Source organism: Pygocentrus nattereri, chromosome 8, assembly GCF_015220715.1.
Source record: "Pygocentrus nattereri isolate fPygNat1 chromosome 8, fPygNat1.pri, whole genome shotgun sequence".
Taxonomy (NCBI): domain Eukaryota; kingdom Metazoa; phylum Chordata; class Actinopteri; order Characiformes; family Serrasalmidae; genus Pygocentrus; species Pygocentrus nattereri.
Window position 1 is genome coordinate 23196395 of NC_051218.1, and position 12520 is coordinate 23208914.

The 12520-nt window shown below is 39.4% G+C and overlaps 1 protein-coding gene across 2 annotated transcripts in view; it reads left to right on the top strand.

The window, feature by feature from the left end:
• drp2 (dystrophin related protein 2) overlaps nucleotides 1–12520 on the top strand; it is a 165411-nt gene that overhangs the window by 91358 nt on the left and 61533 nt on the right. For both annotated transcript variants that reach the window (XM_037540306.1, XM_037540307.1), the window contains exon 3: nucleotides 10925–11081. In XM_037540306.1, coding sequence (XP_037396203.1) covers nucleotides 10925–11081 — 157 coding nt within the window. The remainder of the gene's footprint in view (nucleotides 1–10924; nucleotides 11082–12520) is intronic.

Consider the following 12520-nt stretch of genomic DNA (forward strand, 5'->3'; position numbering starts at 1 on the left):
GCTCCATGCAGCTTATCTCTTCATTAATGCCAGCTGTGTAGGTACTGTGCATTTGAACATTTTTTGCTTGTGTGTTTGTATGTTTCCCGTATTGTTTGTTGCAAATGTCTTTTATGTAAATGAACTCTTTATGCATATACCTAATGTCATGTATGCATGCACATCTTTGCATTTGTTCTTTGTGATGCATACAGGTACACCTGTGTGGGTTGCTTGATAAGTAAGAACAGTATGAGTTTCTATTAGGCATGCTATTAAGCAAATGGATCAGTCTGAAGATGTTTTTGTTTGTGAAGCGTCTGATGTGGAAAATGTAGGTTAAGGAGGTGAGGCAGGCTATGAGAAAAGTACAGCTAAATTGAAAGGCTCGCTTCCTGCTGACTCTTAGATCTAGCTCAGTCATCCCTCCACTGCTGCACTAAATTCAAATATACATCACTAGTTGATCCCTGTGGTGACAACAGTGCATCACCAGCAACACATGTGTTTGGCCAAGCCTTGTTTTGTTAACAGTTTTGAAAGGCTTGTTGCACTTTCAACAGCCCTTTCAAATGCTATAGCTTTTCCATGCAAGGGCTTGATAGTAATTTATGCAAATTTGATGCAGATAACTTTCCTCGGCCACACCCACAGCAGAGCTGGGAAAGGAGGCTTGCAAAAAGCAGTCAGACCTAAATCTTTAGATTGTTGGCACCATTTTGTTGTGGAATTTGTAGCAAAATTTGAACTGTGTCTTTTTATTATTAGACACAAACAAACCATTGCTTCTTTGCTTTCATGACACATTTTTTATTACTACCCTGGGGAAAATCCAGTTAATATTGGTTGGTTCATTGATTCAGCCTGATGAAATATTGTGGATAATGGAACTTCTAGCCTTGTTCGCACACTATTATTCACCTTCTTTCAGAACATTTTAAATCGATCCTGGCAAGTGTATTTTAAGCAAGTGATTATTCCTTTGTCAAATGAATTGTTGATTATGACAAATTTTGTGACCCAAGATGATTTTGATGACTATTCTAAAGCCCTTGAATAGAGGAGTTACTGAAACCAATGGGTATCTTCTCCACAATGTTGATATTTAATTTGTCTTGTTTGAATTGTGATGGGGGGGGTTGGTGGCGTTGGTGGGTAGCGCTGTCACTTCACAGCAAGGAGGGCCTGGGTTCGAGTCCCTGGCTGGGCAGCAATGGTCCTCTCTGTGTGGAGTTTGCATGTTCTCCCTGTGTCTGTGTGGGTTTCCTCTGGGTAATCCTGTTTCCCTGCACATTCCAAAGACATGCAGTCAGGCCGTTTAGACATGCTAAATTGCCCCAGGTGTGAGTGAATGTATCTGTCTGTCTGTCTGCCATGTGACTGGTGACCTGTCCAAGGTATAGCCTGCCTTTTGCCCAATGACAGTTGGGATAGACTTCACACCCCGTCGACCTAGAAGGAAAAGCGGCTTAGAAGGTGTGTGTGTGTGAATTGTGGTGACTGAACCAGGCATTATTTCTTTCTCTTACCCAAGACAGCACATGCATCGTGTGAATGCAGAACAGGAAAGGGTTAGAACTTGCTTTGTTCCTATATTCACCACTTCACTACTTAGTCAACTGCCAAGTGACTGCTGCATTTGATTATTTGGAAACTCAATTTCAAACTATTCAGCCTTGGTTTAACAAGGAGAAAAGAACTCCAGTACTGATTTTGCACGTTGCACTCTATTCCACTTGTGTGTTTGTCAAGATTGACTTGTATCCGTGTGCTGAAGCATATCAGGAAGGATCTGGAACAGCTCTCATTGTCTTTTGTCAGAGTAACGAGCTGCTTCAGTCTTGTCTTTTGCTCCCCATAGGCCATTTTTATTGATTTCATGCTTCCTGCTCTGGCCACGGAGGCTGATGGCTCATATTGTGCAGCTCGGACAGAGCTTTTAACCATTACACATGGCTGCTCCTGAGACAGTAAAGTGCTGCCACACATAGTGCTCTCCCTCCCCCCTCCCCCTTACATGCAGCAATAGCTGCTTGTCTACGTATTGATATCATCTGTACTAGAGCTTTTGGCATCAGTCGTAGCAATGACTACCATACACGCCAGCAAAAGCCTCCAATTAATCCTTGTTTGCTCAGTGGAATGTAATGTGCGCATGCAGGCTCAGTGGCTGCAGTTTCGTCCTGGCAACTGCTGGTTTCAGGCCTGGCATCTCTTAAACTGTAGCTCCTGTTCCATCACAGTGCACTGGGCTCCTATTTGTTTTCCCTTCTACTGTGCAGTGGAGCACTGGGATACTGATGCTTGTCTGGCTGAGGCATTGTTTGATTTGTGGCTTTTGGAAGCATCCCAATGAAGCCTCAGAGAGAGCTGAGATGATGGATGACCCTGCTCGGAGAAATTCAGGAGAACTGGACCGTTTGCTGGACTGAATGGCAGCAGAGTGCTTCCTTGTATGGGTCTTGGTGTGGTGGGTATTCTGAAGAGAGAGAGAGAGAGAGAGAGTGTCCATGGCAAGCTGTGTTAGTCACTGTGTTGTGCTTTGGCTCGAGCACAGGTGTGATGTAGACCTCCCTGCCTGTGGATCAGTGGGCATCAGACGGGTCAGGCTGTGTAGAGAGCAGTCTCTCTCTCTCTCTCTCCTCTCTCTCTCTGGACACGTGTCCTGTCAGTAGCAAACAATGAGTGTGTCAACTACTGTAATGCAACCGCATCATTGACAGGAGGTGGAAGTAGCAATGGTTGGATAATGGGATTTTTATGCACTAGAGATATGCAGATTAATTTTGATATTCAAGTATCTGTAAGACTAATGTATCGTGCTAAATTGGGTTAATCTGAATTGAGGAATCACCACTGTCTCCTGATATCCTAATAACTAGTCCACAGCCAGCTTCAGTGGGATTTTGAAATTCTTTGTAAACATTAGGGAAACTATGTATCGTGGTTTTACTTTGTTTTAAAGTATGTGGATGAAACAAATTGTCTGGCAGATGCCCCTCAAGTTAGCCTACAGCCAGTTCAGACAGTGGAAAGTTGCAGTGCATCTCCTTGGTCTCCATCGTAATGACTGTCATTATGCTGTGTATTTGGAATGTGAAAGTAGCCAAAAACCTCCACAATCTGTAAGAAAATTGGTGGTTCCCTTTCTAATTTCCTCAAACATTGGCAGCATTTGTTTGGATATTTAGTCTATACAATGCAATTGATGTTTTTGGCAATGAATGTGTTTTTTGTTGAAAATACCTGTCACTGTGCACAGTTTAAATTGTCCCTAAGAAATTAGCACATTAACCAATACGACGAGTGGAAGATAATGACTGATACTGATATTGACTGATATTTTTATTTATTCCATGAGACACATACACATACACACAGTCTACAATTGCTTCATATTATAAATAAACAATTGTTTTTTTATAATGAAATGTATTCACCGCGATTCTCCGCGACCCTGAGGGAGTAGCGGCTTAGAAAATGGATGGATGGATGTTTTCACTTGGTCAGTAAGTATTTGTTTATTAAAAAACACTAACATTACAATGAATACAAATTAACAATACATAGTGATTTAACATGTGTGAGTTTTTTAGCTTAATCATTTCTAAAGCTCTCCTTGAGGAAGTGCAATATTTACAGCATCATCTAATACTTGATTTAGCATAATCAATCCTTCATTAAATTAATCCAGGTATGCTGCTGAAGGAATTGAACAAATCCATATAATAACCGGTGTTGACCAAGACAACAGGAACCAAACGTGTGTTGTTCTAACTGTATTCTTTTACCAGAATATGAACAACTTTTTATGTTTAAAAAACATTTTTATTGCATTTTACTGTATTTATGTTTTATTTGTTTATTTATTTATTGTAATGGTATATTTTTTTACTCGAAAGTCCTCACATAAATAGGTGGGTGTGGTATTGTTAGTAAAGTTTTCAGATATCTATTTTTTTTTAGATAATAGTTTATTAGCCAATTCAGTGATGTTTTTAAACAGTCAAAGAGCCAGCTTTTGTTCCTTTTTCCTGACTGTTCTTTTGCTGCTCTCGATGGAAATGGTTCTGCACTCTACAAAATAATCATTTGTATTTAAGAAAAATAAATATTTAAAGAGTGAATTTGCAGTTGCAATTAAAGTGTTTTGTGTGGTTGAATTCTTTATGTTCATTCATGGTCTTTCATGCATTAATGATAAGGTCTGCAATGAAAATTCTTAGGCTGGATGAAGACCTTGATTTATTTGCAACAGTCACTCAAGGGCTTTTGTTAGGTTTTTTGTTGTTTTTTTCATGTCAGAGACCCATGATGTAAGGTAATGTCAAGGTTCAGCTTTTTAAATATCTTATTCTGTTTTTGATACAGGAAGTGCAAGAGATTAAAACAGTTATTGGTTGAAATCTATGAATAAAAATCTTGTTTTTAAGGGACATTTCAGTCTGAGAATGCAGACCAAATGCTAGCATTCCGCCAGCTCTGCAAACCTGACTCATTGGAGACGTACTAGATGTGCTAAATTGGCACAGATATGCTAGATAAAACTATAGTGGCCACACTGTCTCTTCTGAGACGTTAGTACCTTGACTTGCACAGATATCCAAAACTTGTGTCATGTTGTAAAAGCAGCGGCTCAGCGACCTTGGGTTCATTTCACTTATCAGTGTGTATGTGTGCGTGAGCAAGAGTGAGATTAGGGATACTAGCCACTGCTCTGGAAGACACAAGATCTAATGGAATATTCTCAGCGTGACTGCCTTTATAGAGTCCAATAACAAATCATATGGAGCTCCAGTAGATTGCACATCTCACTAGGTGGAAGTGGCTTCCTCCTTATTTCTGTGCTCATTTCATCTGTCATTTTTTTCTTTCCAGTTTTCTTCTCTTTTCCTCTTTCTCTTTTTCATTTCTTTGCCTTGCTCTTTTTTGTGTCTATCTTTCTCTGTGCTCTTGTTCCACTGCTGTGTCTTATTCACATTTATAGATGTGAGTGTTTTCCACTCAAACAAGCCAGGCATGGAGAAACATTCAGCTAATTGTGAAAAACAGAAAAGATAATCATGTTTATAGCCCCCGTAGGGTTTTCTGGCTGCTGTCAATTTTTATCTGTGGCTCTGTTTGAAAAGATTGCAGCTCTCTGGGCAGCAGCGATGCCCACATTTTGGGTTAGACTAAGCAGAATATATAGAGGACAGCTGTAGCTGCAGTCTCCCTTAGCTCTCATAAAACATTACCTACACACACTGTTTGCTGACTGCTATTGCTCACAACATGAGACATGTTGTAATGACTTTGCTTGTGAATTACATGTGCCAGTTCAACACAGTAGCAACAGCATTTAAAAGGAATTCCAGACTAAAGCTAATGTTTAATATGTTATTTATTGTGTTATTGCATTTTTTTTACTTCCTGTTTCCTTGCCATTCAGATGCTTTTTAGCTTAGCTCTGTAAGCTTTCTTATTCATTTTCAGAAGTTTTTTCAGGCTACGCTGTCTGAGCTTGTTATATATAGACTGGTCAGGAGCACTTGATAGTTGTCTTGTTTTTGTACTTTTTTGTAGTTTTGGTATAGACACAGAAATTAGAAGTGTTATTGTTACCTACCAGTGAAGAAATTTTACAAAATGCACTTTCTGGTTTCAGAACACATGTACTCTCAGAATTGTTACAGATTTCAAGGAAAAAATTACAGTTTTGGAAGGTATCATTTTTGGTTTTCTGAGCTTGTTATCAGAGTATAAGGACTGGCATTCCTGCACTGCATGAGGAGTGTGTGAGTGTTGGCAGCAGATAGTGGGCTAGGGGCTTAACAGACCAGTGGGCAGTGGAGACACAGAGCCAGACCAGTGTAATATGTGAATGGAGCCATTAATGTGAGTACAGCTGGCAGAGATGAGCAGTGGGTCCACATTAGAGCTAAACCCAAATGCTGTACTGCATATGGCATTGTAATCTCATCTTCCACCTGTTAGCACAGCCCATCCTGCTAATGGTGAAACTTTTCCATAGAGATAGAGTAGAATATTGTGCCCAGTTACTTCATTTTGCAGAATGGATTTGAACAACTGCAAGGCCTTAGTAAGCTTCCTAAAGGCAGTAAACATAATGCAAAAAGAACTAGCCAATGTCAGAGCACCCCATCTGAGCCACACGACCCCAGTCTGCAGCCACAGCAGACGTTCATGTTTTCAGTGGCATGTTTATGGCATTAAAAAATCCCAGAAAACTCACAGTTTGATGTGATCCGAACATCACAGTTTTCAAACTGAATGAAAAGCTTTCTACCTTACTGGCTAAATACACAACAGTGAAGCAGATCATTGTTCATGTTGACAAGATTGACATAAGGAAGCAGGAGCCTGACATATCAAAAAGGGACTTTAGAGATCTCATACCCCGCAAGCTAAACATACAGTCATTTTTCAGTGGTCCTTTGCCTGCAAGGAGAACCAATATGTTCTCAAGGCTACTTGGATTAAACACTTGGATTAAACAGTGAGATGGACTACACTCTAACAAGAGGGGTGTCAAATCTCTGACAGAGACCCTCATTTTCTCCATGTGCAACTTATCTATCCCCTTTAGACACATTAGTGCTAACACTCAAGGACTCAGAGCCACTCATTACTTCAGAGCCACAACATCCTCCTCCACTAAGAATGTCCTGAGAGCTACATTTATTACAGCTGATGATTAATCATATCGGCTGCAGGAGGCACCAAAATCACATGAGCAATCTATTTTTTAGATCTGGTCAGCTGTACTTGCAATGGCCAGCATTACATGTTTTCAAAACAAGCTTGGACCCTATAATCTCTCTCATTCCGGTATTTATCAGAAACAGAAAGAACAGGGAGTACATGTCACATAATATGAATGTATCACTTCTGAAGTATGTAAAATGTAGATCACAACATCTAGAGCAAAGCACACTACTAACTGCTTCTCAGTATTAGATCTCTCACAAACAAGTCATATTTAATTAATACTTTTATTGTAGCCCATAGGCTTGATTTTATGCTTTTAACAGAAATTAATTTAGTGCTGAACCTCTCAGCAACCATTTTTAAATGTCTCACATGCCAGTAAGAAAGGAGGTGCAACCAATACAAGCTGGAATCATTTGGTAACTTGTAGTTCTGTGCAATTCTGAAAGAGGCACCAAGAATATTACTAGTAATTTGTGTCCAAAGTTAATTTCCATTGATTTTAATTATTTAGTTATTGCTAGTGATTTTAACATAGATATTGACAATCCTAATGATAATTATGCCAAGGAACCCAGACTCTGTGCCATATTGGACTCTTTTGAACTCTCTGAGCTTGTGACCAGGAGCACACACTGTCATGCCCAAGATCTGGTTTTCTCAAAGGGTCTCACCATGTCACTATATATATCTCTCTAGCCTTCAAGGCCAGACATGTTTGCTTTAATAAAAGGTTTATAGATGACAGCACAGCCACACTTTCATGAGCAAAATGTGCACTACGCTATGCAAACCTTACGATTCTGTTGATGCTTTGCTGGATAGTTTCAACTCAAAGATTGTTAGCGTTATGGAAGAGACTGCATCAGTTAAAGTTAAAACTATGTCATGCTAACAGAAAGCACCATGGATAAATGCTACTGTGGTTCAATTCCAAAAGAGAGAATGAAAAGAGAGAACACAGATGGCATGAAACAAAGCTTCAGATCCACAAAGAAATCTTCAAAGACTTTGTGATTACAGTGCAAAACCTAGACAATCCCTTTTCTCCAGCATTATCAACAATAACATTAATAATAGCAAAATACATTCATTTAAATACAGACTGTGGAAAAATATTTGTTCTACTCCTCAGTGCTGCCTTTCATACCATTGTCCATAAATTTTTTATAGATAGACTGGAGAACTGGGTTGAATTCTCAGGAACAGTCCTAAAATGGTCCAGTTTGTTCCTGAAAGGAAGAAACTACTTTGTCGAAATAGAAAATAATGTTTCTGAAACAGTGCCAGTGACTTATGGTGTCTTAATTTATACATGCTTTCCTACCACAGCTATGCAGAGGGCCCTCTACCCAAACAACTGTGGTCAGCTTGATGCACTTTGGAGGTGCCCTGAGCACATCACTAACTGCATGAAGCAAAACTTTCAGCAGTTGAATAAAGATAAAACAGGGAATATTTTATTAGGGAATAGCAATGGGAGGCAGTTACTAAATCAGCATTTTATCACCTTAAGAACATCAACAAGATTAAAGATTTTCTGACTAAACCAGGAAGAAACTCATTAACACCTGTATCTTTAGCAGGATTGATTACTGTAACTGGACTCCCAAAAAAAGACACAATTTCAGCTGATTGAAAATGCAGCTGGCAGAGTTGTCACTGGGAAGAATGAAAACAAAAGAAGGGAACACATCGCACATCTGATATGCTTGAGCGATATGAGCTGAGTAGAACTCTCAGACCAGGTGGTCAGTTAGTCCTGCCTAAGGTAAAAACTAAACATGGAGAAGCACCGTTTAGGTACTATGCTGCTCAGTGTTAGAAGAGCCCTGACACTAGACACTTTTAAATCTGGACTGAAAATGTTCCTGTTTGAGAGTTTAAAACACTGTTAGCTCTACTACACTTCTCTCCTGTAACTGCACATTATTATCTTATTTAACTTTTAATGTGCTTTTCAATTAATGTTTAATTTCTTCTCCTTTAAATCTCTTGTTTGCGTTCATGTTTTATTCATTTTTATATCTACATCTTTCAATTTTAATTGTCTTTAATTAGTCTTTTCTCATTTGTAAAACACATTGCATGGCTGCAGTACACGAAAGGTTCTATATGAATAACTTTCCTTGCCATTGTACTATTTCATGGCACAGCATTGTATCCTGCATCCACATCAGTTTGACTGACTTCACAAATGTTTTTGCTCATCAGTGTTCGTTCACTACTGAAATATGTTTTGCAACCATTAGGAATCCCTACGGTGCACAACCAGTCCTGACTGCCAATCTAGCCACTGAGCTATAGGCTAATAAATACTTTCAAGCTAGTATAAGTGCTTTTACCTAATTTGTTAAACAAGATGACTTATTTCTTTATCAAAAACATAATTCAATGGGAGAATGCCTGAATGAAATATAGTGTACCTGGATGTGGAAATGATGCTGAGCCAAGCATTAAAGCCAGAATGATTTGCTTGCATACTAGATAAAATTCTTGCCCTGCACACAGGAGACTGTGACAAAGTCCATGAACAAGATGACTACCATTCTTATCTCTCTGAATAATGTGCCATCTAAATATTCAAAGGGTTTTTTTTAACCCTTTTTCCTGACAAATACAGTATATTGAACTTTGCAAAAAGTGGTTAATGGCTATTAGAAAGGATGTAAATACACCACAGAACAAAAATATACATATTATGTTTCTTGTACTTCAAACCAGAGTTAGTGAGATGTGTATACACGTTACATGTGTTTTTGTGTGTGTGTGTGTGTGTGTGTTTGTGTGTGTGTGTGTGTATATATATATATATATATATATATATATATATATATATATATATAACCCATTTAAACTAACAATCACAGCTGCCTCTTCTATTGTTTTTTTAATAATTTTGTAAAACTGGTTGTAGAGAGCTCAGTTTCTCTTTGCTCAGTACTCAGCACACAGCGTGAAAGAGATTTATTTGAAACTGTCCATTGATAGAACAGGTCTGTAAGGCCTTTCTGTTAGAGGTTTTGTACGGTGTGCATGTATGAATTGCAGGCTTTATTCATAAATCACGGCCTATTTAAATGTACTGTGTAAGTCAACAAAGAACAGTATTTCTAAATATGCCTTTGGAGCATATTAAACTACAGGTCAACCAACCAAAGAAAAGAGGTAAATCTCTACAAGTGAGCTACTCAGATGCTTTAGCCTGTCATTCCTGCTCTCACCATGCTACAGAGCCTATTGTTGGAATTGGCTGATGAGGAGCATAAAAACTATGAAACATACTTTATTTAGAGCTACACAGAAGTGCTCTTTGATGTGGAGCAAAACCTGTTCTTTTCCACTGTAGCACTGTTCAGAGTAACTAATATAACATACTTAGCTAATGCATTTAAGTAAAAATCAGCTAGATTTTAATTATTTGGTTGTAATTCTTTATGGTATTGGACTTGATATCTGCGAATACTTAAAAACATACTTGTACTCAGTCTGAAACGAACTTGTTGTGTCCCTAGAAGTAACAGTTGCATTTTACATCATTTTTGCATTTTAGCCTGATTTAATTTTGTGTCCCTTTAAGTAAACAAATGGGTTTATTTTTTGTATAAACCCATTTTAAGGCATCTCAGCAGTCAGCTGCCAGCAAAGAGTTTGAATGATTTTGGTTTTCAGAATTTGATAGTTTTGTGACTTTTGAAACATTCATTTCTTCATCTCTTCCATTTCTTGTGTCTACTGCTGCTTTGCTTGAGGGTTTGCGAGTGACGTACTATAATGAAGGTGGGTGTGGTGGACCCACGCTGGGACTCTGGGTAATTGAAAAGCAGGTCTGCTCTTTCACCCCCTCCTCCTATTATCCCAAGCTGTGAATCTGATGGAATTAACCTGACTCCGAGAGACAATCACAGCCAGTGCTCAGCAGGTGGCTGTAAGACTGACTTTATGTTTTAGTTATTGTATATTCATGCTGTTGTACATGTAATAGAATTCCTCCCCATGTCCTCTTCAATGTAAATGCTGCTCAGTGAGACGAGATGCTCGTTTATGTTTCTATCACATGGACGTATAGTTCAAAGATAAAGAGACTTTTAGGATTTCTCTGTTTCTGACATGCCTGCGCTTGACATAGGGTAGGGGTCAGTAGAAGTGTGGAGCTGTCAACTGCAGAACTGTCTCTGAGTTGTGACCCCAAGTTCTTGCCTTGCGGCAAACCTGTCGTGTGCTGTGTTGGCAGGGTGCGGCTGGAGGCATTCTCAGATAACAGTGGAAAGCTGCAGCTCTCTCTGCAGGAAATCATTGAATGGCTGACAGCCAAAGACGAGGAGCTGTCCGAGCAGCTGCCCATAGGAGGCGATGTTGGGGCAGTGCAACACCAGCGAGAGTTCCACCAGGTAGTGCCACACGCACATACACCCGCACACACACATCTTCCCCACATGCTCATTTACATACCTTTCAATTAGCTGTGCTCTTTGATGTCCAATACTGTTAATCTACACATCTATCAAAATAATGAGCCCAGTTAAACATTTAAGCCTACAGTACAGCAGAAAGCGCTATGGTGTAATAAATTAGACTAGGGTGCTTGCCCACCCACCTACACTGGCTAATAAAAAACCCTGATCCATTATCAAGCAGGGAGAGAGACTTGGCTGAAATCGTTTAATTGTATTGCTAAAACCCTCCTCTGCATCTCGCCTATAGAGACTCCTGTAAGATTCCCAAAAATAGAGCAAAGAAAGAGCTATAGCAAAGCCAGCAGATGCACAATGGATAGCTTAAGCTTCTTTCATGCACTTGCTCTGTTCTTTGAGAGTACAATATACTTCAAAGCTCTGCAAAGACTGGATGCTGGTTGGTAAGTGGTTGTAGAATGAACAAGCTGTTATAGTGTGGTATTAGTGATCCACAGACGCTAACAAAGCTCATATACACAAACATATATATACAGTGCTGGCCAAAAGTATTGACACCCCTGCAATTCTGTCAGATAATGCTCAATTTCTCCCAGAAAATGATTGCAATCACAAATGCTTTGATATTAAAATGTTCATTTAATTTGTCTTCAATGGAAAACCACAAAAAGAATTGTCAAAAAGCCAAATTGGATATAATTCCACACCAAACATAAAAAAGGGGGTGGACAAAAGTATTGGCACCCTTTGAAAAATCATGTGATGCTTCTCTAATTTGTGTAATTAACAGCACCTGTTACTTACCTGTGGCACATAACAGGTGGTGGTAATAACTAAATCACACTTGCAGCCAGTTAAAATGGATTAAAGCTGACTCAACCTCTGTCCTGTGTCCTTGTGTGTACCACATTGAGCATGGAGAAAAGAAAGAAGACCAAAGAACTGTCTGAGGACTTGAGAAGCAAAATTGTGAGGAAGCATGGGCAATCTCAAGGCTACAAGTCCATCTCCAAAGACCTGAATGTTCCTGTGTCTACCGTGCGCAGTGTCATCAAGAAGTTTAAAGCCCATGGCACTGTGGCTAACCTCCCTAGATGTGGACGGGAAAGAAAAATTGATGAGAGATTTCAACGAAAGATTGTGCGGATGGTGGATAAAGAACCTCGACTAACATCCAAACGAGTTCAAGCTGCCCTGCAGTCCGTGGGTACAACAGTGTCAACCCGTACTATCCGTTGGCGTCTGAATGAAAAGGGACTCTATGGTAGGATACCCAGGAAGACCCCACTTCTGACCCAGAGACATAAAAAAGCCAGGCTGGAGTTTGCCAAATCTTACCTGAGAAAGCCAAAAACGTTTTGGAAGAATGTTCTCTGGTCAGATGAGACAAAAGTAGAGCTTTTTGGGAAAAGGCA